This window comes from Takifugu rubripes, chromosome 16 (assembly GCF_901000725.2).
Source record: "Takifugu rubripes chromosome 16, fTakRub1.2, whole genome shotgun sequence".
NCBI lineage: Eukaryota > Metazoa > Chordata > Actinopteri > Tetraodontiformes > Tetraodontidae > Takifugu > Takifugu rubripes.
The window spans coordinates 135821-163618 of record NC_042300.1 but is presented as its reverse complement, the minus strand read 5'-3'; the positions used below and the strand labels follow the sequence as shown (position 1 = coordinate 163618).

Sequence of the window (27798 nt, the reverse complement as noted above, 5' to 3'; positions counted from 1 at the left end):
CTGTAGCTGATCTTCAGGACAGTGTGATTGGATCAATTATTACTCATGAAAAACAGGGCTGCTCTTTAGTGCCATCTAGTGACATTTTAATGAGAGATTACCTACATTTACTTTAATGAGCCCCAGCATTTAAAATTAACAGCAACATTTTTGAGAACCGTAGGGACTTTGGCATCCAAACAATGTATACCACAGTTTCCACAATAAAAAATACACATTGGATCAGAAACAAATAGCTAATAAATAAATTTAAAGGCCTGTAGTTAAGGTAACATTGAAGTCAGATGTTATTAAAGCCTTGTCAAATGAGGCATTGTAGTCTAATTGTAGCCAGAACAATGCCCCGTAAATATGTTACGGTCTGTTTGAGAGGCTGCCCTCTGTCCAGACTTCAGCCAAGTGAGCATTCAGCACTTATCATTGGCAGTTCTACTGTATGTCAAGAAACAGGCTGAAACTTCTGATTAATAATGGATACTTGAAATTTAAATGGGGCCAACAATTGACACAGGACACCTGGTCCGACTGCACAAACTCTCGGTGCAAATGATAACAGCAGGCAGGAACCAATTTCCTGATTCTTTTCTTTTACTTATTTTTATTTTTGCATCATGCATCAGTATGAGTGCATCTATTTTATATAAGTATCATAAGCAATGAGACTCATCATTTATGACACTGCCCCCTTCTTTTTACTCAGCATTGAGACATAAACAGACTCCTTGGATCACCCAGTGGGAGATGTGTTTGGTGGTGAACAGGTCTGCCTCAAACACCAAGCCCACGCCCATTGCATTTCTTCTCAGTGATGTGGTGTAAACCGGAGTCCGTAGCGTGTTCTGCAACACAAAACACAAGGGAAAATGTTGGAGAGTTGAAAGCTGTGAAAAAATTAAAAATTCTATAACTAAAAAAATTTTACACACACACACACACACACACAAACATACATGAGAAAAATGGTCACATTTACAAAAAAAAAAAAAACCACTCTGTAAGGTATATTAGAATACATTTTTTTGGGAAAAAAAGTTTTTATTTTTAAGATATCAGGTATCCACTGCAGTAGACCGCAGAACTCCAGATATATCAATATCATAATAACATAACATAAGAATTAGTGTAACTTCCTGCTGAATGAGGAAGTTACAGGAACCACCGGTTTACATTTGGTATCACTGAAAAGCCCCAGAAGTCCTCTGAAGAGAACTAAAGGAGATAATGCTGCAGTCTGCTGTGGGTGGGAGACATTCAGGTTTACAAATGTCGTTCACGGAGGACAAGTTTGAACCACTGGTTGTCGAGGGGGTGGGGGATGGCACGCACATACACACACCACACACACACAAACACACACACACACACACACACAAAAGCATGTCACTGGATAATATCTGTTGTTAGTGCAGTAAATGCCTCTCTCCTACTATAACCCGTCCAACCTTTCTCTCTCATTAGAACCAGTATTATTTGATGACCACACCTGAAAACTCAAGTTGGAAGATTCGATGGGGATGACTTCCAGGATGGGAAGTTGAACAACCAGAACCTTTGGTTGACTCTTTACTAGACAACTATTCTCCATGTCCCAATCTGCTCCCTCCAGATACAGGCCAGAGACGAAGCAACCTGCGAGAAACAACATCAGCTTTTAAACATCATGGTCAATCACCATATCAGTGTGCATCAATACCTTTTCTTGGGGTGTCCGTGACTTCATCCTCACTGCAGTACTGGGTTACCTCTGTGTACAGTGTGGATAGATCCAGAGGCCAACCATTTTTCCTGCAAGCAGCTTGGACCATCGCAGTTAGGTAGGATTCTGGGATATGTAGCCCTGACAGCCACATGACCTTTGGCTCTCCCTTATCCACCTACAGGAGACACATTTTATTAACATTTCACAGACTCCTAATAATATAAAACATACAAAAGTTCATCGATGACTGTAGGTGTGCAGCCTCACCCAGTCACTGTATTGTTCATATCGCCTTTTGAAATGGCTCATCCAGTTACCCAGAGACTTAAGAGTGTCAGGGGCCAACTTTTTCCAAATCGCAGGAATCTGACCATTAAAAAGTGCACGAGCAACCTCGTCCAACTCACTGCTCATACCCACCTCACCGGCCAAGGCCTGGGGAGGAGAAAATACAACTCACAAGACCCATTAATTTGTTATTTCCCTATGCTCTTTTTCTTTTTATCCCTCCTTCATACCCTCTGAAGCTCAGCCAGTGAACGCTGCATCCGGACCACCAGTTTATTGAAGCGCTCTAGCTCCTGAAGCAGCACCACTGTGGTCGGAGATATGTCAAGACCCAATGTTTTCCGAAGCACATCCAAGTCAAATAATGTGGGCAGCTTGCCCTGAATGTCCTGTGCCACCTGGCAGATGTAGTCATCCCTGCTGATGTTTCCACCAGTGTCACCTAAGACACAATAAAGTGTCAAATTCATATGGCAGCACAACTATAAAAGTATGATGACAACAAATACAATCTCTTCTGTTGGAATATATACATATATATACATACCTGTTTGAGGTTGGAGGTCTATCAGGTGACCCCACATGTCTTTAGCAGCCTGCGTGTAGTATCCAATCTCTGCATTGGAATGAAGACCCATCACCTCCGGTGTGTTTGCCAATGGCAGACTCTCAATCTCCTCTACAACAGACAAGAAAATGAACCTGTGCATGGTGGAGACACTGTGAAAGATTATAAAGCAAGGAAAATAGCAACTGACCAACATATATTTTCTTGGTTCCATGTGGAGGAATCTTGTAATCTACATCTTTATTGTTAAAGAAGTGGAACTGCCGGTACGTGTAGAAAAGGAAATCTCCAAAATACTCGTCCATGTAGGAAGTCAGGATCCTTCGATCAAAACTGTCTATGACTCGCCCCCCATACATTACCTGCCAAAGATTATGCAAACATAATGAGTACAAAGAAATTTCTGCATTTGGGCTTTTAGAAAACACTAATGCCTTGTTTATGTTATGCAATTTTAGCCCAATCAGCCCGCCACTGTTGTGTGATTTTAACTATGTAAGAGAAGGAGTTGTTCCCTCATTTGTTTTATTGACGTTTAAGGCCACCGTTATTGTTCATTGCATCAGTTGTTCTGCAGGCAAATCGAGCCATTTTGCAATCTTTGAAGAGGGATCAAGGATCTCTGGATTTATCTGTCTTGGTCTGTAGTGCTTCTTTTGGACTGTGTGGAATATTTTCTATCTTATTTGTCACTTCTTTTGAAAGCTTTCTCCACTTGGTGTAACATAATCAATTTGGTGGAAATATTTAACACTTTTTTTCCTTGAATTAAACTTACTTTTCATCACCAAATTAACAAAACCAGTTGTAATTATTTATAATTTGTTGGATTAATTGGGCTCTGAGGGAATATATGCCTTCTATTGGAATATTTTGTAGATGCCTTTTTGTGGGGGTTTTCGGTACTTTCCAATCTGAAAGAAGGACATAATCGCCGCCTAGATTTGTCTCATCTCCCCAGAGCCTGGGTTGTTAGGCATGAAAACATCAAAGATGCCAGCTAGGTGTCGCTGATTCCAACTGGATATCTAGCATGCTAAGTATCCGGTTGGGTCAGGATGACATAAAAAGAGCAATGGTCAATGAGAGCAGAGATGGGGGTTGCTATGCAGCACTGCTGTCAAAGCTCTTCTGTCAACCAAAGTGTGTCATTACCATATGACACGATGTTTTTGTTCTAAATGATTAAATTAATAATATTATTGAAACAATATCCTTATTTCCAAAAAGTCACTATGACTGCTGCAAAATGTGGAAGTGATCCAGAGCAACAGTGGAGCAGAGCAGCAGCATTTTTGTTTTTTTGTGTACAATTGCACGGACGATATGGAGGGGGCATTTCTGCTCTCCCGTGTCAATTTACTCAAAAGTTGTTGATCCAACTTGTTACTTAGAGACTAAGTAGAACAGTGGGCCATGACTGCTGATGGAAAGGCCTGTCGTGAACACTCCCGTCGCCAAACAGTCGTGTGGTGTGAACAGCATGGCGACTCGACAACTCTATAAGTTGTGTAGTGTGAACAAGACACAGGATGTTCCTTACTTCTCCAATAAGGTATTTTAGGCTTTCCCAAGGAACATTTTCCCCTTGGTTGTAAGATCTAGTCAGGTAGGTGTCCAGGATCTTCATGCACACCTGAGCAACAGATTATTTAATGGGTTAAACCTTTGAATAGTGAAATGTTAAATCACTTGACTAGTAACACTTTTGTGGATATGCGCAATGAAGCACTCACTAAGAAGTCCGATTCATTGAAATCATATGGCACATTCCAGCCAATTTTGCCATACTTGCGTCGCTCTTGTACCACAGCATGACAGAAAGACAAGACATAAACCAGACTGCGGAAGGCAGGGTGAGGACATGTTGTCAGGTTCTCCTGAGAGATTTTTGAGTAGGTGGCCCTCATGTTCAATTTGAGGCCATTGGGAGGCTCTGTCACCACCTGCACACAGGAGTATAGCATGTGACTACAGTCAGACTCAGAGTTATAGGTACCGCTGAAGGTTTTTGGTAAAAATAATAAAATATGTGGGCACATGCACGCACGCACACACACGTGTGTGTGTATAGTTTCTCTGATTTTACTAATTATAAGTAACAAAATGAAAAGGAACCATTTTGTGTTGTCTGTAATCTGCTGATATTACTCCTAAAATTCAAGCAGAGATGAATGAAGAAAAAAAATCTAAATACCAAATAATGAAAAACAAAATAGTAAGAAAAAATTGACATTACTGATGACTTCAGTTAGGAAGTATTCCACAGTGGTATGTGAGAATAAGGCGAAAGTCAAAAACCAGAAAACCTGTTTTACCTTTAGAGATTTTTGCAAAATTCCAATAGGGAAATTGTCAATGGGATTAGTTGTGATCCACAAACGGAAATTGGGGTTGGGTTTCTTGATCCTCTCTAAGGACTTCTCCAGCTCCTTGAGCCACTTCACCAACAAATGGCAGTTCTGTAGCATCAACCAGTGGCCATGGGCGGCTGCCCTCTCCAACAAGCGCAGAACCACCTTATCAAAGAAAAAACAGGTTGTTGCCTTTTAACAGGAATGTTGCCACTGATCCACATTAGCACAATTAAACCTGTGTAGCTGTGACATGTACTACCTTCTCCTGACCTTGACCCATAGCAAGAAACTGGAATTTCTCTCCAAATCCAGACCTCTCTGCTAATTTCATGAGGTCATTGGCTGGATCAGAACCAGGGCTCAGGATAAATATGATGGGGGAAAAAGGTGTGCTCTGCTCATAAATAGCATCGAAGTCAATAACAGGCGGCTGAACATACCTGAGCAGAGAGAAGATAAAAATAGCAGTGATCCTATTGTTTTCTCATCTTCATGCTGCTCTCATGGCTCCTCTATTACAGTAAATCTGCAACTTCTCTATTTCAATAGAAAATCTCACTTCTCATCCATGGTAAAAGTTATGTAGTCAGTCACAGCTCTGTAGACCCGATCGACACGGAAGCAGCGCAGGAGCAGCAGCTGCTGAAAGGCTGACAGGGTGTCTGCATCTTTCATGGGGAATGGAACTTGTTCTGGTCCATCCAGGTCATACCACTGATGAGAGAAAGAATCCATGTAAAAGTTTTAAAGGATAAATTTGAATTTTTAAAGTTATTTCCACTGCTGTGACTTACAGATTTCCATTCGGAGAGATTTCTTTCTATGGCATCTGGCAGAGAGCTGAACCTTTCTGGGAATAGCTCTGCAAGTTTAACTAAGTCCTCCCATCCCTGATCTGGAAGCCAGTCACAAGGCTTTTTACGCTGGCTCTTCTCCAGGGACAGATTACCTGCATGAGATGAGGTAAAAACAAAAACATCTGGTTAATACCAGATTTATTTTATCATTTCGCGTGTATTTAAAGTGGGTTTCAATTTAATAATTATTTTACCCTTAATGAAAAACTCTAACTCTTCCTGAGGTACTCCTTTAACTGCCTGCTCGATCTTGATGGTCATGTTAAAGGAAAAAAGTAATTTATGCCTTTCAAAGAGACCTAAGAGAACGCATCAGAAAACCATTGTAAAACACTGAGTCATCCCATTGGCTTATCTGAAGTGAACTACATTCCGGCTCTACCTGTGCAGCCATAATTATAAACACTGTACGTCAGAGTGCTCATTATGTTGTTCAGTCTTTGGCTCAGGTTGGGATCAGGCAGGGATTTGCGCAGTGAATAGTCAAATACCTCCAGATAAGAAGCGAGTGAAAACTGATACATGCTGTTTACCAGTGCCATCTCCGTCAGGACAAAAAACAGGATGGCACCACGTTTCGCTGCAGGTCGGTAGCGATTTCTGAGTGTATCGATATCCACAGCTGTCTTTTGAGCCAACTTTAGCTTCTCAAACACCTGATGTCCAAAAAACCAGAGGCAAAACTAGGACAAGTGACTCCAAAGAAACCCTGGCACCTCTAGTGATTTCAGCCAAACATACCTCAGCCGCTTTGGACTTGGTTTCCTCCAGTGTATCGACCAGCTCAGTATTATCTAACATGTTGCCTGAAGATGTGGCCAACTCTCGAAGAAGGGAGTCCGAAAGGTTCTTCAGGAGCTTTTTGTTGTCACTTGTTTCTTTGATTAGATGTTCCCGCTTCTCCTCCAGCTCCTTTTTCTCAAAGCACATGATAACACTGAGCAGCTGGTCCTCCAGGCCATCAAGAGTCACTTTATGCCAAGTAGAAAAACACAGACAAGTAAAACATTTAAAATTTTCTGTTGGCATGTAGTGGCAAAATAAAGCGGAATCGCAAACAGATATTACCAGTATAATTAATGACCATGGATTTTCCAAATACGGACGGGTTATATTCAGGATTTGCCAGTTTGGTGTTGAGGTAGAGTTTAAAGTTTGGGTCGTATTCCACTTCCTTATCACCCAGCATGATGACCTGTCTGCCCTCTGCGCCGTTGACATTCTTTTCCAGGACATTGTCAATTACAGGGTCAATGTACTCATCCACATCTTGGAAAATGAAAGGAATGCCAAATTTAATGGCCATCTCAAGTTGCTTCAGGAAGTCGGGATCATTAAATGATGAGACCTAAGGCAAAAAATAAACAAATTATATATAAACAAATTATATATATACAATAAAACTCGCCCTCCTGGGCGGTGCCTCCTTCCTTCAGACTCGGGTGCTCAGGGCCTGCTCTTGTGCAGCCATGAGTAGTGCCTCTGTGCTGTCTTTCAGTCCGGCCTTTGCCAGCCACTGATATGTTTTCTTGATATCAGCCACTTTCTCAATTTGTCGGTGGTACATTCCATGCAGGGGCTTGTCCTTCCATTATAGCCCCTCAGGTTCCTCCTCCTTGGTGGGCTTTTGTTGCCTGAGGCATTCACTCAGCAGTTGATCAGTGGGGGCCATCTTCTTGATGTACTCTCGGAGGCTTGTTGTTTCCTCCTGGACAGTAGTTCGGACAGTTACTAGTCCTCGGCCTCCTTCCTTTCACTTTGTGTACCGCCTCAGGACACTGGACTTAGGGTGAAACCCTGCATGGTGAGAAGCTTCCTTGTCTTGATGTCAGTGGCTTGTGTATCTTCCAGTGGCCAGAGTATTATGCCAGCAGGGTATCTGATTACTGGCAGGGCGTAGGTGTTTATGGCCTGGATCTTATGCTTACCATTCAGATGACTTTTCAGGACCTGCCTTAACCTCTGTAGGTATTTAGCTGTGGCTGACCTCCTAGCTGTCTCCTCATGGTTACCATTTGCCTGCGGGATCCCCAGGTATTTTTAACTGTCCTGCACATCTGTGATGTTCCCTTCAGGTAGGTCAACCCCATCAGTTGCGATCACCTTTCCTCTTGAATTGAATTGAATTGAATTGAATCAGGTTTATTGCCATTGTTCATGTAATACACAGTATTACACAAGCTAGGAATTTGTCTTGGTGTGACGCTGTGACATTCAACATAAAGAACACTAGAATAAGATAAATAAAATAAAATAAGACATATACAGTATACAGTATATACATAAATGGTAAGAAATAGTGCAGGTCAATGCAGGAGTAATGTGATGTTCATGGGTCCGACTGGCTGCTGTACATGGTGCTTAAGTGATAAGTCACTTGGTGTTCAGCAGCCTGATGGCAGAGGGGAAATAGCTGTTCATGTAGCAGGAGGTTTTGGTCCGAATGGACCGTAGTCTCCTGCCTGAGGGGAGGGGGGAAAACAGTCCGTGACCAGGGTGGGAAGGGTCGGCCGTGATCCGACCTGCACGCCTCCGGGTCCTGGAGATATACAGGTCCTGGATGGATGGAAGCCTGCAGCCGATCACCTTCTCGGCAGCGCGCACGACGCGCTGCAGCCTTAGTCTGTCCCTGGCGGTGGCACCAGCGTACCACACGGTGATGGAGGAGGTGAGGATGGACTCAATGATGGCTGTATAAAACTGCGCCAACATCCTGGGAGGCAGTTTGAGTTTCCTCAGCTTCCGTAGGAAGAACATCCTTTGCTGGGCCTTCTTGATGAGGGAGCTGATGGTTGGCTCCCACTTAAGGTCCCGGGTGATGGTGGTGCCCAGGAAGCGGAAGGAGTCCACGATGGTGATGGGGGAGTCCATGAGGGCAAGGGGGGGCAAAGGGGCTGTGACTTTCCTGAAGTCCACAATCATCTCCACTGTCTTCTGAGCGTTCAGCTGCAGGTTGTTGTGTCCGCACCAGGACACCAGTCGAGCCACCTCCCTCCTGTAGGCAGTCTCATCGCCATTGGAGATGAGCCCGATGAGGGTGGTGTCATCCGCAAACTTGATCAGTTTGACAGACTGGTGGCTTGAGGTGCAGCAGTTTGTATACAGGGAGAAGAGGAGGGGGAAAAGTACACAGCCCTGGGGTGATCCAGTGCTGATGGTGACGGAGTCCGAGACAGTCTTCCCCAGCCGCACATACTGCCTCCGATCCGTCAGGAAGTGAGTGATCCACCTGCTGGGGATCCTTCATTATGAGGACTGTCCATCTCTGGGTTAGCCACTCTGGGTGGTTCCCTGATGTTAGCAGCTGGTTCATCTGTGCTGCGAGCCGTTCATGGATTGCAGTCAGCTTCTTAAGCCAGTAGGTGTGGATCTTATTGGGCCCTGGTGCTGTCCAGCTCTTCATTTTGGACACTTGCTTGGATGTCTGCTAAGGTGATGACTACTGGGTCTTGTTCTGGAAGTTGGCTGTGCTCAGTCTGTAGGTCTTGCAGTCATTGGGCAGTAGTGTTATGCGTTGCCTCTTTCACCCAGATACTCTTCCAGTATTGTTCAGTCTCAGCCCTGGGGGGGGGGTCCGTTGTCATCTTGTTGCCCTGCCATTGAGAGTAGACGTTTGCCGGGTTGGTGGAGAACATATGCGACTGGATAGCTCAGTAGCTCCACTGGCTTTGGTGCGGAAGGTTACCGATTCGAATCCAGGCGGATCCTTAGGCAAGGCTCCTTGTACATATATGCCTACACCTTGGTATGATACCGGTGCGGACGTCGCCCGGGTCAGGGGTCAGGGAACCAGGGCCACCTGATGTCAAATTGGCTACCGGAACAAGGCATTCATGGAGCATCGCAGAGAACGTGGTACTGATGGAGTGCTACTACAGGAGTAACCCCAGCGAGAGAGGGTACATGCAGAGGATGTGGGAGAAATGGGTGTTTTGAAACCCCACATCCTCACTGACTAAGAAGCAGCTCTTAGCTCAGTGTTCGAATATATATTTATATGTGTGTGTGTATATTGATATGTATGTATAGATGACCTTTAAATATATGATCATTAAATATATATAAAGTATCTGACACTACATCGAAGGTGGCATCCATCAGCATTAATAACAGATACATTGGGAAATCATACTAGAATTTGACTGATTTTACCTTGAGCTTATTTTTTTCTTCCTTTTTCTTAATCCAGTTTAGCGCTTGCTGTTGTGGGTCAATACAGAGAGGGAATCGGCTCCCTCTGGTGGTGAGGATGCCGTTCTGGACTGACAGCTCATCTGGAGGCAAGCCCTCTGAACCCCATCTATTACAGACAACACATACAGTAGTGGATGTTGTGATTGAGATGCCTACATCAACTACTTGTATCGCTTCCACCTGCTGCACCTGCAAATTTCTACTTCATCAGTCAGCAGATTTTCCAGTATAAATGGTTGGCTCATTGGGATGGTCCTACTTTGCACATCATTTAACCAAACTTCATAGATCATTTCTTTCCTAAAGTCTGAGCTGAAGGCCCCTGCATAGCTCAAGAAAGCTGCAGAGATGAGGCAGTCACCAAGAAGGTGCACACGCTGCTGCTTCAACTCCTCCAAATCTTGTGTCCACCTGAAGTGAGATTGATGTGTAGACAGAGCATTAATGCCAACCACATGCAGACACACAAGATGATTCAAAGGAAACAAATCCCACCTTTCATTTTCAGAGCTCAGGCCGGAGATGAGTTTGTCAGCAGCTATTAACCGTTTCTCCATAAGCTCAGCCTCCTCCTGTAGTTGCTGTTTCTCTGTGATTGCAGTTTGGTACTTGTCTCCAAGAGCTTTCAACTCAACCTGAATACTGCTAAGCTCATTCTGAATACGCTCCAACTCTTGCTTACTCTGGAAGAAGTTCTTCTCTAGCCGTGCCACCTAAAAGTATTTATGTTACTCAGGTTTTTTTTTTGTTAATATCATGTATAGCGTAGTGCCAAATTGCAAACAAAGGGTGACATTACCTTATCTCTCTTGGGCTTGATCTCTCTGGCAACATCACAGTAACCTATGATCGCGTCAACAAACTTGAACATTCCAGCACCAGCCTTACTGATGCCCTGCATCTCCGCAATGTTTGTCTTCAGGTTTCTCAGGTAGCCTTGACAGAGGAAAATGTAAAAATACCTCAGTAAAACCATACTATTATTTCACATAATTACAACTGATGAGAGAAAAGTAACTTGGTCAAATTGTACAGCTACTGTCTCCATCAAATCAAGAACTCCATCCCTGGGAAATGTATGGGTTTGTAAAGAAAGCTTTATTCAAAGAGCTGGAAATGGCAGCCTGGCTGCAAATAGCTGCCCGGGGTTGAAACTAGTTTGCATGTTAAACGCCAGTCTGAATAAGGAGAATTTTGTCATTGTTTGCATTTCATGTAAAAGGCCAACAAAATCAATAGAACATGACTGGCACGAGAAATGAGTACTGTTGGACTGCAGGTTGATTTAGAAAACATGGAGAAATGGAAATGATTAAAATACTAGGGGAAACAAGACAAGAGTTGCTCTACATGTTGATCTTTATCTTTACCATTCATTCTGCACTACTGGTAAGACACCACGGCTAAATGTGTACTGTTTGCACAACCAATGGGTTATGCATTGATAAGTTAACCTGATGTCCTATCGATAAGAAGAGTCACCACCTGTTGGAGGTCGCTCATTTAAACACCAAACCCATGTTTTGAGATAAACGCCAGGGATACTATTTGGAAAAATATGGTAATTTAAAAAAAAACAACAACTTTTCAGAAGCAAAGGTATTACCAGTTAACTATCAATTAATTTCCTCTTCATTGATTCCAACCGCGCAAGGATGTCATCAGGATGTTAATCCCATAATGATGGAGTTGCATCGCATGTAGAGATCTTACCTTTTACAGTGGTGACCTGACTGTTAGTAATGGAATCACAGTCCATCTCCATCAGTGAGCGCAGGAAGTTGGAGTCTGACATCATCCCCTTTGCTGAAAGCCAGCTAATGTCTTTGTAGCCACGCAACACCAGTATACCCTCACAAACCACCTGCACCTGTTTGGGTGGCTTGGCAAAGGATCTACAGATTTCAGAAAAAGAGATACTGATCAGCTGGCTATTTGTTTAAATGTGTTGAATCTTTAGCTCAAATGAGACACAATATTGATCAACTGCTTGCACATACAGATTTCTACTACAGTTTAGTATGCTTTGTCTCAAATATGGACAGTCTTAGTACATTCATTCACTGTCAGAACCATATTCAAGACTTGCATCCCTTGAATAAATGAAAATTACTCATTTTACCGGATCTCTGTTACATCAGATTTGTCTAGGTCCTGCAGGGCATGGCGGGCACCTTCTAAGACTGGGAGAGCTTCAGCCAAGGAACTTTCTGCTTCTTTCTTCTCAACTGAAATAACCTTGTTCTGCTCCTCAATCTCTTTCGCTTTATCTTCTGCCAAAACCTTTTTTTCCTCCGCTTTAGGGAGAAAGTGTTTCTTAGGTTAGTGCTCATTATGAGAAGCTCATAGATTACGCCTTTTATATAACTTCCCAAGTTTGGAAAACAGCGATTCACTCACCTATGGTTGTGTTTGTGGCAATTTCCTCTAGTAAGGCCTCACAGGCTATTGACTTTTCACCAAGGACGATTTTTTGTTCTGCTAGCTTGGCATTAAGTACATCCAGTTGTTCACTGGCCTCTTTGATTTTATCCACTCCTCCTTCTAGATGCTTGCACTGGCCTGGACAGGAAGAGAATCACACAAAACAAGGATCTTCAAAATTTTATCATGTTTGCACCTTATCAAAAAAGACAGACAGGATGGGAGTGTTTCCTTTCTTACCCAGGATGTACTTGTCCTTTTCTTCCAACAGGTTAGAGTAGGTATTGATGAAGTCCAGATAGTTTTTGGGAGTAACATAGTTGTACCTTCTGAGTTTCTGGAGGAATGTTTTGCTGTATTCAGCTACAGAGCTGTGGACCATGCATATGTGAGAAATGACTGCTTCTGAATGTACTGCAGGAATCATTGGACTTTCTTCTAAAACGACAAAAAAATACTTGTTTATTTAAGATCTGTTTCATGTCTAAATTAAAAAATGAAATGCCTAAAATTATTGTCCAAATACAAACCAAGGAAAGACTGGGCTACTGCAAGAAGAGCTTGTGGAGGCCAAGGTAGGAACCAATCGATGACAGTGTTGTTCATCAGTCCTGAGAAATAAAGTTGAGTCTATTAAAAAACTAAAATCACAACTTCTATCGACCTAAAGTCACTTTAAAGGTGACACCTGGAAAGTTCCGGCAGCGCATCCTCAACGTGTCTCCTACAGGAGACATGCCTAAAACGATGTGCAGATTGTTGGCACTCTTGTCAACGAAGTACTGCCACAAGCTTTCTTTAGATGGTCCTGCTCCCTTCTGAAGGGCTTCATCGCGTATTTGGTTAAGAACAGATTCTTTTTCATCATCTGGAAACAATGCAGGAACGATACCTACAATAAAAACATGATTAGAAAAGGATGTGATAAATGTACTGGATGACAGGATGGTTTTGTGACAACAGACCTGAGGTGAGCATGTTGTTAATGAGTTCCAAAAACCCTTCCTCTGCAACATGTGCATCAGTAAAGAGAAACACTGTCTTCTTGTTTTCAATGCCAAGCTTCAAGTACAGTGTTTTAAGGTCATCACGGAAGTTTGACTCATTGTAACCTCTGCTCAGTGTTATCTCAAATACCTGGAAAAAAACACCACACATGAGGAAAATACAATAGTTCTGTGTTCAGTTCACATCACTTGAACCACTAAACCGTTGCCACATCACTTAATACATGGCTGCTTTTACTACTTATTACAGTAACAACAACAACCACCTCACATCCAGCAGTGAAGGCAGCAAGCCTGGTGAGGGACTGCTTGCCAGAGCCACCCACACCAACGAGCAGAGCGTGGGCACGATCAATGCGGAGGATCCGATGCACTCTGGTCAGATGTTCCAGAGCATCATCGAATAACACAAGGTTCATTCTTGGCTTGTTCTCATTATATTCCTCCAGTAGTTCCTGTATTAAAACAGATACTTTTACTTGGTGCAGTGAGGGGGTTAAGTTGGGGTTACTTCAATGTTTTGTATATCTGGTCGTAATTGCTGAGGCTGGGAGATGGAACAGCCCAAACACTTCAGACAGAACCGTCTTTTTAAATACGGCAATGCCTCTCATTTTTTCAGAAACAGTTATGTATTGATATTTTTACTATTTATTATAATTAGACAATATATCATGAAGACTTGACTGTACCATTGTTATCTATTTGCTGCATTTAAAAAAAACTCATGTTCTTCAGGGAAAGTGATTAGAGTCATGATCTTACAATGACATCTCACATAAGAGAAGAACTGTGGGTCAACTACTGTGTCACAGTCAAAAAGCTACAGTACCTGAAACAGGGCTTTTGAAGCGTCGTAGTCTATTATATCTTTATAGACCCTTGGTTCTGTCTCATCGAGAGCATTGCTGTAGTCTCCAAACAGAATTGGGTCTTTCATGACAGCCTCTGTGTCAGACTTGAAATACTCACCAACCAGATTTTTTATGAGGTCTTGAACCTGAATGGAAAAAAAGAGAAAAACTCAAATACTGAATACAAAACAGCAACAATAAAAATCTACCGAGCAAAAGGCGAGATTTGAGAACTGAGGAAGTAACCATACTGTAAATGTCTTGGAACAGATACGAATGACAATAAGTGTCATAAAGAGTTACCAAAGCTTTGTCAGTTTCATCTATAAGTCTGTCGTGGAAGATTCGGAGGCACTCATTCCTCCAGACACGCACAAACTGGGTGACGGTTAAAAATCTGCTGGGCAAAAAATATAAGGTTAACACACATAGAAATATTCAAAAGTCTTTTAAAGTGTAATGCTGGATAAAACCTTTCAGGGTTGGTAAGGATCAGTCCATTGTATACTCTTGATAGATCCCTAAGGTTGAAGATGTAGTGGAACTTGGAGGGAGTGGGAGGCATATCTTTAACCATGTTCTTGTACAATTCCAGTGTGCAGAAAGTGACTTTGTCACAAACCTTCTGTATGCTGTCTTCAAAGGGCTAAGAGTGTTTTGATATTGAGTAGATTGACCTAACATGTAGGGCTGGTATTCTGATGGGAGGGAATAATCACCTTTGTGTGCCCTCTGATAATGGAAGAATAGATGAGATGGAGTGACTCCACCGAAGGGAAGGGAATGCCGAACACACTGAAAAGTGAGACAAATCGTGGATCCACCTCATTCCTTCCACCTCCTGCTTTTCCCATGGCAGCAATAAAGCCAAGGTCCTTAAGAATTTTGTAGTTGAGGTCTTTCCCCCTGTCATACATGCCTCCTCGGTCCAATAACAGCTTCAGAAGGGCAATAGGCTGTTGTGTGCCATAACTATCCACCTGAACAAGCATATAGTCAGTTACAATAACATAGCGAATGACAGAGAGGTTGGAGCTTGAGTCTGAATAATTAGACCTTTGGCATATTCATGTCATCAATAAAGACCAGCAATCTCTTCCCCATTGGGGGCCCATAAGTTTTTTTGGTTCTTTTTTCTACATTGGCCTCAAAATTCCTCTGCACATCCATCGAGGTTGTCCTGGATGAGAAGTTAATCATCAAAGTCATCTAGAAAACAAAAGCAAACGGGATTATCACTGTGTGTCTCACTGTGAGACAAAGAAGGTTGGATACAGAACGTTTGTAGAGGGATTCACATAAATTATTTTCCTCCAGGTTGAATTTGATCCAAAAGGGCGCCCTGGTAGACCTGGTTAAATGATTTGTACTCCAGATCACAATGGTGTTTGCAACAGTTTAAAAAGAAATTTCATAGGCAGGCCTGTGAAGACTGAAGAAAATCCACCGAGCCTTCTATTTTCTATTAATAAGAATGGACCACACACGGACAATGACCTTTGACCTACAAAAATATAATGAAGTCTCTCGAAAATAAAAATAAAGTCTGAAATGAAGTATAATTTAAAAAAACAAAACACGAGAGATTAAAGTCATGATACATATTTCAAATTTCAGTCGGCAAAAGCAGAAATTGATGCAAACATAATATAATGAATTAGATATTTAAACTCCAAATTAAAATCCTTTCCCTCTTAAACTGTAAGTACACTTCTGGGTTTCCATCTAGACTGGAAATTCTTTATGACTTTTGATTAAATTGATTATATGTGGGGCTCAATTAGCTTTTAAGATATACCCGACAAAACAGGCTTAAGAAAAATTTCTTGAGACATTCAAGAGCTATAGAGTTCACTGTGGCTTATAATGTGATGATGTAACAAGTTCACATATTGATGCAAATATATCTCACCATCGTATCAGTATCAAGATGTTTTAAAAAATTGTGGATGGTAGCAGTTTTGGACGTGCCAGAATCTCCAACCAGAAGAACAGGCCTTTTTATCTTCACCATCTGCTCAAGGAGCCAGCTGGTTCTTGTGGTGTCAGTTGTTGGTACTAAAGATGAATATGTAAAAAAGGATTTAATAATCATTAATAATACTACTACTAGTAGTACTAATAATATTAAATGCAGCGCATGTGTCTGTGCCTGCACTTTACCATTGACAGTTAACCATTACCAAGAATATCAGAGAATTTTGTGTCAGGGTGATGATTGTATTTAGAAACCAGTGAAATCCATGGAATCCACTTCTCCCGTGTACCATCAAAGTGAAAATCATACAGAGTGGGAAGGTAACCTGTATGGATGAGGACACTATATTATCAGGAGTAAGGCAGGAAATTTCATAACAAAACTGACTCATGTTGATACAAAATACAGTGTTGACTTGTGCAACATTTTACAAAATCAGCAAAATCCTAACTAATATCGGCTTTACTGGCTATTGTTTAATACACATTGCCATTTCTGAAAATCACATTCCTTAAAACCATAACCAACACCAGACAACAGACAGATGAAAAAGGGGAATATTAAAATGGCATAGGTACTGCTTGCAGTTATTTCTCTTTTTACCTGGGATCTCACCCGGTCCGGCCAATTCTGACTCATCGCGGACCAAGCTTAAGTCTGACAGTGTTTTAATGAACTCATCAAACCTGGCCCTGTCACTCTCCAGTAATGTGGCGCCCAGTGAACAGTACAGTGCTTCAAGGAAATAACACTCCACCACTTCAGCACTGCTGTTTTCATTTTCTAGCAGTGCATCTAGTGTCAAGCACAGCTGAGTCACCTGTGTAATGATCAACACTGTCTATACACACCATCTTTCCAAGAATTGCAATTTCATTCAGGGTGTTGCAATTCATTTAAGATGACTGACAACCTACCATGTTCAGATCTGTCTGAGGAACAATGGTTTTCAACTTTTTGCCCTGTTTTCCATCAATGACTCCATCCACAATCATGTCAATAGAGCTATGCACATATTTTTCAAATAACTTCTGGAGGATAATTTGCTTCTAAAACAAGGATCATTTGGAGATGTTACACCATAGTTATTACAGCAAACATGTATTTTTTTTCTTCCCACTCATACCTTGCTGTGTCTGGTGGTCACCCATTTCTGCCAGTAAGGAGTGTATCGAAGATTTTTGGGATCAACAAACACCATCCCACACCGGGAAACTGTAGCAGGGGAAGCATATTGCAGATCTCCTACCTGTGATGTCGACAATGTTCCATTAATTACATATAAACTTGACTGTAATCAAGCTTTAGGCAGGCTTCAGGCAAACCTCAAAGAGCAGGGCACAGTGACTCTGTAAACGAATCCGTTCTCCATTTGCAAGAGTGAGGAGCTTGTTGTCATCCATTACTGAGTTCATATTCTCCACCCATAGAGCGTCCACATCCCCATCAAACAGGATGTATCTGTCGGTCAAAGTTAATGTATTTTAGCACAGCGTGTAGTTTCAATACCCATGTTGGTCAAAATGCCTTTACTTACTTACCTCCTCTCCTGTTTGTCAGTAGGCTTGTTGATGTCCCGGAATATGTTGGATAGGATACCATCAGTCCAATCTCGAGTATCAGGGTCCAAAACTCCATAAAGCTCAATAACACTCATGGCTTTAGGGTTGAGTGGGAACATATTGGTCTGCAATCCCAGTCTGAAAGAAAATAGAAATTCCACTTTCCTCACACAATCAAAAAGATGATAGGGAAAAGTCATTGATAAAAATGATTAAAGGACACTGACTTGGTCTGAGCTTGACACAATGTGCTGATCACAACAGATTTTCCTCCACCTGTTGGGCCTACAACCATCGTAGTGTGTCTTGTCATCATTGTTTCATACATCTGCACCACTTTATCCAACTATGACCACAGGAACAATGCAATATATGAACAAAAAAGTCTAAAACCTATGGGCCATTTTCTTTTTCAGACCTGGTTGGGCAATATGATACAGTTTTCTTCTTGAAGGATTTGTTCCACGGCATCGTTGAAGCTGGGATATCGAACACGAGGACAATCCAGGCAAGGAAATAAGTCTGATATTAGCCCAAGGAACAACGGTACATCCTCAAAAACAAACTTTGGCAGGTTCATGTCCCTGAGTGCACGCATCAGCACCACATCCTGTCAATGAAGGAACATTGATTGCAGAATGAGGAATATATATATCTATAGTGTGTGTGTGTGTGTGTGTGTGTTTGTTTGTGTACATGTGTATATAAAATCCCAAATACCATAACTTTCAGATAAATGAAGCATAAGGAAGGTATTATGATCTCTACCTCATTGAGATCCGGTGAGCCTCTCTTCAACTCGCCTGCCATCACAAGAACAGACTTTAGAGCACGCAGGCCAAAGTCATAATGAGACTGCTTCGACAACTGCTCACGGGCCAGCTTATACAAAACTGTCATCTTCTTTGCTAGTGCCTGGATGAAGAAAAGATGAAAAGGGAAATGAATTTGTCCACATTTTAGAACCCTCTACTATTTAAGAACAGATTATTATTGAGGACAAGACAATTGTTTGTGTTCATTGAGGTTTTCATTAACATAGGTCATATTAACCCTTTAAAGTCCAAAGAGGTCAAAGAGTAAACTGAACTGTTGGAGTTTTTAGCCACAGGTGTGAATGGGTGTTTATCTATTTGGGGTGTATGCCACCATCCCCATGAGCTTGAAAGGGATAAAGCGTAAAGAAGACAGATATGGTCAACAAGTGATCTAGTGGTTGAGTATCTCACACTGAGTTTTGATACTGACAAATATAAAAATTAAATGTGGAAAGGACAATTTTTGGGCATTCAGCCCATTCCTACTGTACTAGTTCAATAGTTTTAACATCCTCAAATCTAGTTGATCTAGGGTTAGGGTTAGGCTTTGAGAGGAGAGACATTGTCCAGTTGCTTTCAACAGTCCAGTTGACTCCTCACTAGACCTTTATGGATAGGTATTTATGTGCTTTTTCTTTCTTTTCTTGGTTTTCTTACTTTGGCCATTAGAAAGCCCTCAGAGAAGAGCATTATCTCACAAATCTGCTGCAGGTCAGGCACAATAACAACCACGGGCCTGAAAAGGGCTTTGATTGATTCTGGCAGCTCTGTACGCCCGGCATAACCTGGGTTCATGGTGATAAAAATGCCCATACGGCCATCCAAACTGATCTCTTTACCTTCAAACTGTTGTGGGTTATAAAGAAAAACAATGAAATATAAAGAAAAAACCTCATTGTAACAATTTACATTTTAATTAATACTAATGAATAAAAATGTATTAATTAGATAAATTAGAAATTACATGCATATGAAAAGTTGAATACTCTAGTCCCATGATTGACTTACAGTAAACCTTTTGAGGTTGAGAATGAGAGCATTGCGGATAGTTTGGATTTGGGATGAGATCACTGACAATACTGAAGCATCAATTCGATTGAACTCATCAAAGCAACCCCAAGCTCCACATTGGGCAAGACCAGAAAAGATCTTACCCACAGCCTACACATTGAGATGAAAAGATTGGAAATTGACTGAGTATTTAAACAGCACTCAAGGGACAGACATTTTGTACAAAGAAATGGTATCTTTGGTTGCAGAAAAAAAACCTCTATAATGTACAGTGTATAGTGTACCTTTTTAAAAGAAAGGCTTACCAGATAATCCATTCCTTCACCACAGTTTGTGACGATGCAGAGGAGACCTAAAGCCTTGGCCAGATCTTTGGTTGATTCTGTCTTTCCTGTGCCAGCTGGTCCAGCAGGAGCTCCACCCAAGTACATAGAGAGGGCCTGAATTACAAAGCATATTAGAGATTAATTTATTTTTGGGCATCTGCATGTGAAATGTGTGTTTGTTTTTATTTATTTTAACTAAAAATATGTACAAACTTGTGTGATTGTGAGGTAAATACGATCTGTCAGTGGTGTGATAACCAATCGACCATTCAGCCCCATGTATTCATAGCCATAGGAGAATGAAGCACTGCACTGGTGCACAAATAAGTCATCCCTGTCCTGCTCCCAGTGAAACTTCAGTTGGCTTTCCCACTCAAACTCTTGTGCATCCATTACACTGGAAAGAAAATGGTATCTTTACTGAAGTTTACAAGTTTACAGGTAAGTAACACTCCAGTCAATCATAATTGTACCTGTTCAACACCAATTTGTCCACAATGTCTCTTGCATGCACATCAATAATAAGGGCAGTGTTCAGCTTTCGTCTGTCATTGTTTTTCATAGGTTGTGTTATTCGTGTTACAAGTTCATCGATCTGTTGATGCATCTGTGCAGCATAATCTCTGAGTGCATGCTTCTCTCCTGTCTGTAATCTGTTAAAGACGTTCTCTACTTCCCAGGTCCACCAGACCTGATTTGCTGCAAGTACCACCATGCCCTGGTACAGAAACATCCAATCCACCCTGACAAACAAAATAATGTTACATCGTGTTTATACACTTAACCATGGATGTGCACTCAGCACACCAGTGATGGCATGCTGAGTAGACCCCTTAACTGAATACAGATATTTTTTAAATCCCTCTGAAAGCATTAGTGCCTCACCAGCCATTAACCTCACCTCATGTTATACACATAGATACACAGAAACACACACACCTGCTTTTGTTCTCACAATAATGGAAAACTGCTTCCTTGGTGATGAGTCTGTTAGTCTTCCTCATTTCCAAGAGTACACCAGTCATCCAGTCCTCCACCTTGCCTTCCACTGGTATTGGTTTCTTTAGCTCCATAACCTCACCTTCAGCAGACACCATGGCCCCAGCTACTGTCTCTCCACTGCTTATAATGTCAAACCTAAGTGATGCTATGTTGTCATACATCTTGTAAAACAAAGCATATTTTTAATTATAAAGTTATACATAGTGGAGTTAAGGTTATACAAGAAGTAACACTCCTCATGCTCCAAGTGTTACCTTGATAATGTGCTCCTGGACACAGGCAGGGTCACTACTCCCAAGAATTCTGAGCAGTTCATCATCAGAAATGAAGAAAAAGCGAGGGAATGCATTGCGCTTGCAGTCCAGGTAGTCATTGAGACTCTTCTGGCAACTCTCTAGACCTTCACTGAGTGCCTGCAGGTCAGTTAACCGATTTGGTCTCAGGCAGCCTACCTTAATATTTGGCTGCTTGACTGTTTCATTCATTAGCTACACAAAAATGATGGAGATAGCAATATTATATTGAAATGTCCAGTAGTAGAACCCTCCGCTCTTATAATCGGTTCTACATCTGCCAGGTGCACTCACCTCTTTAAATTGTTGATCAAGTTTATCAAATTTCTTGGCTTCTTTAGGTAATTGAGCACGAATATCACCACCAATGAAAATGCTTTCAAGGTACATCCATTTCCGCTGGACAATCATCCATGCCTGTGTGAAAATATTTTAAAATATAAATGTTTTGCTTGGATTGGCTCAAGTATTTAGATCTATGCAAACAGAAGTAAAGACCTCAATGGTTTCACTGATAAGGGAGAGGTCTTTTTCCCATTGTTGTATGGGACCAAGAAATGGTCCAACGAAACGGCTTCCTGCCATGCTCTGCAAATTCAGAGCATCATTGTCCACAGCCAACAAGATTTCGTCCACTGCACCCAGAATAAAACCTCGTTCCTGGGTGCCTTTAAAATATGGCATGACATTGAATTGCATATTTTCCCATGTAGTCACCACTTCTTTCACTCCCTGGAAGACCACACACAACACAATTCAAAATATCACTAGCCATGGAGTACACCAAAAAAAATAAAATAAAAAAATAAACCTAACCTTTTCAATTCCTAGCTCTTTAACAGCACAGGTGACAATCTCATCTATGACTTCTGAATGCTTTTGCAACTCCATGGCAAACATGTTCTCCAGAGTAAAGCTCTCTGTGTTGATCTCAAACTTTGTACCAGTCTTTCCCATGAGTTCTTTCCAGTGTCTGGTGTCCATATAGAGATACAGTTTATTTGCAGTGTTTGAATAATTCCAATCAAGTTCATTGTAATGACATAGACATATCACATTTTAGTATTGCAGCATTTGGATTTGGCCTTAATTAGATACTTATTCCAGTTACAACACGTTCTTACCTGTCTCGAAGAGCTTCATTCTTCAGGTCAAGTAAAAGAGGTAGAGAATCTCTGAATTCCTTCATGCGGCCCTCAAAAAAGAAGGCCACAGGTAATGCCTTTACATGTTTAGGCAGTTGCCTTAAGGTTTTGATAAAAGTCTCGACACCCTCCTGTAGTTGATGGATGTTTAAATCCACCCACAAGGTCTGAGACCATTTTGATTTTGCATTCTGAAAAAAACATAAAAAACTCAAAAATAAATCACTTTCAGTTAACAAATTGAATTTGACAGTATTAACCTTCTGCACTTCATAGACATCATATATCTGTCTCAATCCCTTCATGTCTTTTTGAACGTTGATCAAATCAAGGTACACACTGACGGGTAGATCCAACAACTTCTGAGCATTTGCCACCTCCTGTTGTGCTGCTACTACCTTTGCAAGCTCCTTCTCATATTTTCCCCAAATGTTGAGACCTGCAGAAAAGATAGACACAACTCTGGTGACTGTCGGTTCCAATATTAATTGACATATAACATTCTGGATTAGCAACAAGTGCACAAGTACCTTTCTCCAAATCATCTTCCACAGTTCCAGGACCATGCATGTTGAAGCTTTCGATGAATAAAGTCAGCTCCTCTTCAAACTCTGTAACCTTCTGCTGAGTAACCTTTTAGTATAATGTAATGTAAGGAATTTAATAGAGAATTATGAGCATCTTTCACTGCTGTGCCATCTTACCACACTAAATGACCTCTTGACATCTGTCAGGCTTAGATCCACCTGTCGGGCTTCTTTAAATAGGTCATCCCATATTTGGCTAATGTTAGCCTTCAGCTCCAGTTCATCCTGACTAACCTTGAATGGAAAATAGTATGCATGAATTAAGATATGTGACAATGTAAATGTATGATGTTGAGAACATATTCTCAAAATTAAAGTCCCACTACCTCTACTTTGTACATTACTAGCGTCCTGTATCTTTCCTGGATATCATAGAGATTTATCTCTACATCTACAGCCACATTCCGTATGTCTGATATAGCAGTGAGGACAGTCTTCAGTTCTTCAAATGTGGTAGGTTTCAGTTTTAAAGTTGTTGAACTTTGCTACAGCATTTAAAAAAATGGTTGTGAGGGTAACTCAAACACAATTGAATCAATGAATACTCATAGCTAAACTGTGACACAATATGGAGGTACCATGAAGTAATCTCTCAAGTTGAAGAGATCATCTTTTGCAGGCATGTTGAACAGGGTACCCAAAGAACTGACCCAGGAATGGGCAATCTCCATCACTGTTTGCACCAGAGGCTCCAAGTTTAGGTGAATAACCTTTATATGTTTGTACAGGGGCTCACGTGTTGCCTCCAGGTACAGATTATAAAAGAACTGCAGCTTATTGTCATACATCACACAGGATGGATTTTTGGCTGCAAACTTTGCGGTAGTAATGTCCTTGTTCCTTTCCCAAAGAAGCCGATAGTATTTCCAGTCTTGAAGGTATTGCTCAACAGAGTAAAGTAGCTCCTGGATGGTCTGGGATACAGTGTGGGCACTTTCATTTATCTGAGGATTCTGCCAAAGGTCAGAAAAGTAGCTGAAGATAATCAACTCTTCTTCACCATCTACTTGTTGGGGTGGGCATTCAATGCAAGTCCCATGCATCCAACGCACAAAGTGCTAAAAAGGAAAATGATTGATAACATAATCCACATTTTCCAGTTTGGGTAGCAAATCTTTTAATTATCTCACCTTGGTTTTCTCCACACATTCTCGGACACAATTCATGATCAGCCAGTAAATGTCATTCCTATAAGGCTGTAATACAATTTTAGGGGCAGATAGGATGACATCAATTTGGAAAAGAGCACTACTTTCCTTCAAAGCCATGTTAAAAGCCTGAAAATTCCTAGATGGGACAGTAAACAATGACAATAGGATGTTAGTTGCATTTCAAAGAGACGTTGGTAGTGACTGTTACTTATTATCGTTATTATTGTTAAGATACAATTTTTACCTCAGCAACATCTTTGTAAGGGAATCAAGCACCTTGTGCTCCCAGTGGTAGTAATAATCTGCCATACATTTGGCTCTCCCACTGTTGGTTCCTGTGATCAAACGCTCTATCATAATAATTAGGGGGCCAATTGCTGCGCACTTTTTTCTTAGATAATGCATTGTCTTGGACTGTTCCCTTTCAATATACTGACAAAACTGTTTGATACCTTAAAAACCATCAGAAAATCAAGTAAATTAAAAGTAATTTGAAATGGTAGAGAGTTAAATAATATACTTATAATATTCTACAGTTCTATCACATAGTTGTACCTGGTAAGTCATCTGATTTATCAGGTTTAACAGGGAATATCAGGATCTTCGCTGTGATGATGGTCTGCAATATGGTCTCAATTTCTTGTTCATATTTCTGAATATGCTTCACTACAGATTCAAATTTAGACACACTCTGAAAGCCTTGACTAATGAATTCACCAATACCTAAAACCAAACACATATTGGCATATCTATATGAATTCAATGTAAAATGTATCTAAAAACTTTACACCAGCACATAATCTGATTAAAAAAAAAAAAAAATAATCAAGCAACATACCCAATGAATTCCAATTAAGTCTCTTACATCCAATATAAATGTCATTTTGGACAGTGTAGATTTGTTCAGCGAGCATAGTCATCTTCAGCTTATTCAGGCTATTTAGTGCATTGTGGTAACGGTTGACAAGCCTGTGCAGGTCATCGGAATACCTAAAAATAAAGATTGAAACATTCAAAAGCTACATGACCCAGTGCTTTTGTAGATCAGTTAACTTCTTTTGAATACCTAATCAATTTGTGTTCCTTTAAGGCAACATTTATAGCCACGGGAGGTACAGAGTAGTTTAGTAAACCAAGGAATTTGGCTTCGCAAATCATTTCCTTGATTTCTGGAGCAAAGTTCACAATAAACCGCATATAGCTCTTCAAGCTGTGTGGAGTTCTTGGGATATCCTTAAAGAGGAGGTATTTTCAGAAAAGAAGTATAGTTTGCAGTGTACATTGTATGAGTTAACATCAACAAGTATCAAAACAGTGAGTGAAACCAACCAAATGTACCTGGCTATGGCTTTCATTTGTCAACAAAGCCAACAAGGGTCTTTTCATCAGCAATGGTAAACTGTGTTCTGTCTCAGTTTTCCAGTCGTCGTACTTCTTCAACTCATAATCTATCAACTTCAGTGCCATTTCCTCATATTTGTCCATGGCCTGAGCAAAATGCACCAAAATTACATTAGGGGTTGCCTCATTTTGGAAATTTTTTGAAGTCAATTAAATGTTTATACTTGCAATACACTGACTCACTGTTTTCATGTGTTCAGCCTCACACATCTCTGGAACTTCAAGGAAGGACGTAATGGTGTTTTTGAGACGACAGAAAAGGAACTGTGTCCATTTAATGGCTCCTGCTACTGGAGGTTCGTACTTATTTCGTGGAGGTTTGTCCATCATTATTTCAAAGGTTTTATTTGTGTGTTCTACCTGCAGGGAAGGAGAGGAACAGTTGCTTAAAGTGTATATTAATAATAAGGGTTTATCTGGAAGTTACACTTCTGCATAATTTATTTAATTCCTTCTCCCAATGAGGTTATGTGATACCTATCATTCGTAGAAAAATAACCTAAAAAAATGGGCATGGTTTTGACTTTTGGAAAATTGATAATGGTCAAGGAAAATAGGAGTACATTTTGGGGCTTTTATCATAAAGCAACCTACTGTCATGGAAACCTGTATAACTACTGCTTATATACCGTATAGAATATACCACAGGTGTAAGTCACAATATGTGGACAAATGAGGTGCTTGGTGGCGGTCTGTACACTATGATTTTTTTCTGTCATTTGGTAGACGAGTATATCATATTGACAGATTGGTCAAACCAGACAGTGTGCAGAGATCTGCCCTGTTTTGTCCTTTCACAGTAAAGTACCTCTTTGCAAAACTGAACCAGGACATCGTCAAACTTCCTCATCAAGAGGCTATTGATGGCTTCTCTTGACTGGATGTGCTTGAATTTCAGGAGCATATTGAATGCAGCAGTTGAAGAATGCAGTGTCTTAAATGACTGATCAATAATAGAAATGGCCTCTTCCTCAATAACCTGAGCAGACACATAGATGTTAAATGCTCTGGCTTTAGGAAGAAAGGTACAAAATGAACAGGAGATTCCACACAATTCCCCAGTTGTTACATTCTTGGCTGTGTAGATGTTGTAACCCCACCTTAACTTCAGTGTTAAAGTCATGCATTATCTTTCTCCAGCTGCTCAGGTTACAGATGTCAAAAGGATGAAAATCAACTTCCTCGATAGGCAGAGACAGTTTACCCACTCTAAACAAGATTCCATCAACTTGTTTGGGGTCACCAGTGACATACTTCAGATCTGGACCCAAGATTTTACCAAACCCCTCCAAAGCCTACACAAAACAGAGCTTGTTTACATTTCCTCTTTTCAAAACTGTCAGAATCTTTTAAGTACAATTATTCAATTACATAAAACAAACCTGAAAAACATTGCACAGATCCTGACAGACTGAAGCCATGTAATCTGTCCTCTCAAAGAGTCTTCCAAGATCAAATTCCCAGCAAGAATAACTCCCAGACTCTTCTATTTCAGCACGCATTTTAAAGTATGATATGTTCCACTGGTTCAGAACCTGCTTAGCATCACGCAGCATACATATGGCCGCTTCTTTATCTCTGTATAGGAAACACAATAAATTTAGTCTAAAAAAAACAAAACAAACAAACACACACAGACAAAAATAAATATTCGCCGAACATACTTGAAAATTTTATGGACATCAATTGCTTGATCCACTCGTTCACACAGCTGTTGAGCAATCTGCTCCATTAGAGGGACCATGCGCTCATTGCTGTTATAGTGGCAAGACAGTGTCCACACAATTTGTAGGCTGTCCATGAGAGGAGAAATAGTTTCCAGAATCACAGCAAAACTTTCTCCAGTGGCCAAATTCTGGAAAACATTTTAATTGATGTTTTTACAATATTATTGTTCATGTCTTTCCAAAAGCAAATCCAAGTCATTGCACATAAAAATTAGTCTCTAAAAGTGTTACCATATACTGCCTTTTGAGTGTGTTGAGGAAGCATATATTCTCATCTGACTTAAGATGAAGAATTGGGACTTCCGGGGTCTCCATGTTGCCTGAATGTGTTTTAATCTATGATCTAAGCCAATGGTCCAGATGTCTAGAGCAAGAGAGGAAGCTTATTTTAAACACTGATTCATGGGAGGTCAAACGACAAGGAGACAATCCACAGAAACCTCTTGCATATGATGCTGAGGTGAAAGAAAATCAAGCATCTTTTGTTTTCATTACATCACCTTAATGTAGTTTGTGTCTCTTTCTATAGTGACTAATCAGTAAATTGAT

At 40.9% G+C, this 27798-nt stretch overlaps 1 protein-coding gene across 1 annotated transcript; it reads right to left on the bottom strand.

Annotated features, from left to right (window-relative positions):
- Positions 1 to 138: 138 nt before the first annotated feature.
- Positions 139 to 27798, bottom strand: LOC101068799 (dynein heavy chain 10, axonemal-like). Its single transcript, XM_029849234.1, is given in 72 exon segments — positions 139 to 839; positions 1484 to 1629; positions 1694 to 1874; positions 1967 to 2134; positions 2218 to 2429; positions 2535 to 2666; positions 2746 to 2917; positions 4099 to 4191; positions 4292 to 4501; positions 4874 to 5074; positions 5172 to 5352; positions 5472 to 5626; positions 5707 to 5861; positions 5964 to 6068; positions 6152 to 6425; positions 6511 to 6740; positions 6838 to 7117; positions 9922 to 10069; positions 10153 to 10374; positions 10459 to 10676; positions 10763 to 10899; positions 11677 to 11858; positions 12086 to 12260; positions 12364 to 12525; positions 12628 to 12825; positions 12918 to 12998; positions 13076 to 13279; positions 13353 to 13524; positions 13661 to 13849; positions 14227 to 14394; positions 14552 to 14645; positions 14722 to 14894; positions 14968 to 15228; positions 15305 to 15457; positions 16161 to 16306; positions 16432 to 16551; positions 16830 to 17046; positions 17144 to 17272; positions 17347 to 17475; positions 17552 to 17687; positions 17768 to 17926; positions 18016 to 18134; positions 18207 to 18398; positions 18557 to 18703; positions 19264 to 19452; positions 19615 to 19767; positions 19923 to 20057; positions 20157 to 20340; positions 20417 to 20686; positions 20883 to 21106; positions 21200 to 21433; positions 21533 to 21655; positions 21737 to 21970; positions 22055 to 22211; positions 22363 to 22574; positions 22644 to 22822; positions 22914 to 23016; positions 23088 to 23204; positions 23297 to 23455; positions 23549 to 24028; positions 24101 to 24257; positions 24366 to 24573; positions 24677 to 24844; positions 24960 to 25111; positions 25188 to 25324; positions 25451 to 25609; positions 25706 to 25882; positions 26331 to 26501; positions 26623 to 26817; positions 26905 to 27100; positions 27187 to 27377; positions 27481 to 27798. Coding segments are annotated over 72 exon segments (12621 nt in total). The 5' UTR covers positions 27565 to 27798; the 3' UTR covers positions 139 to 692.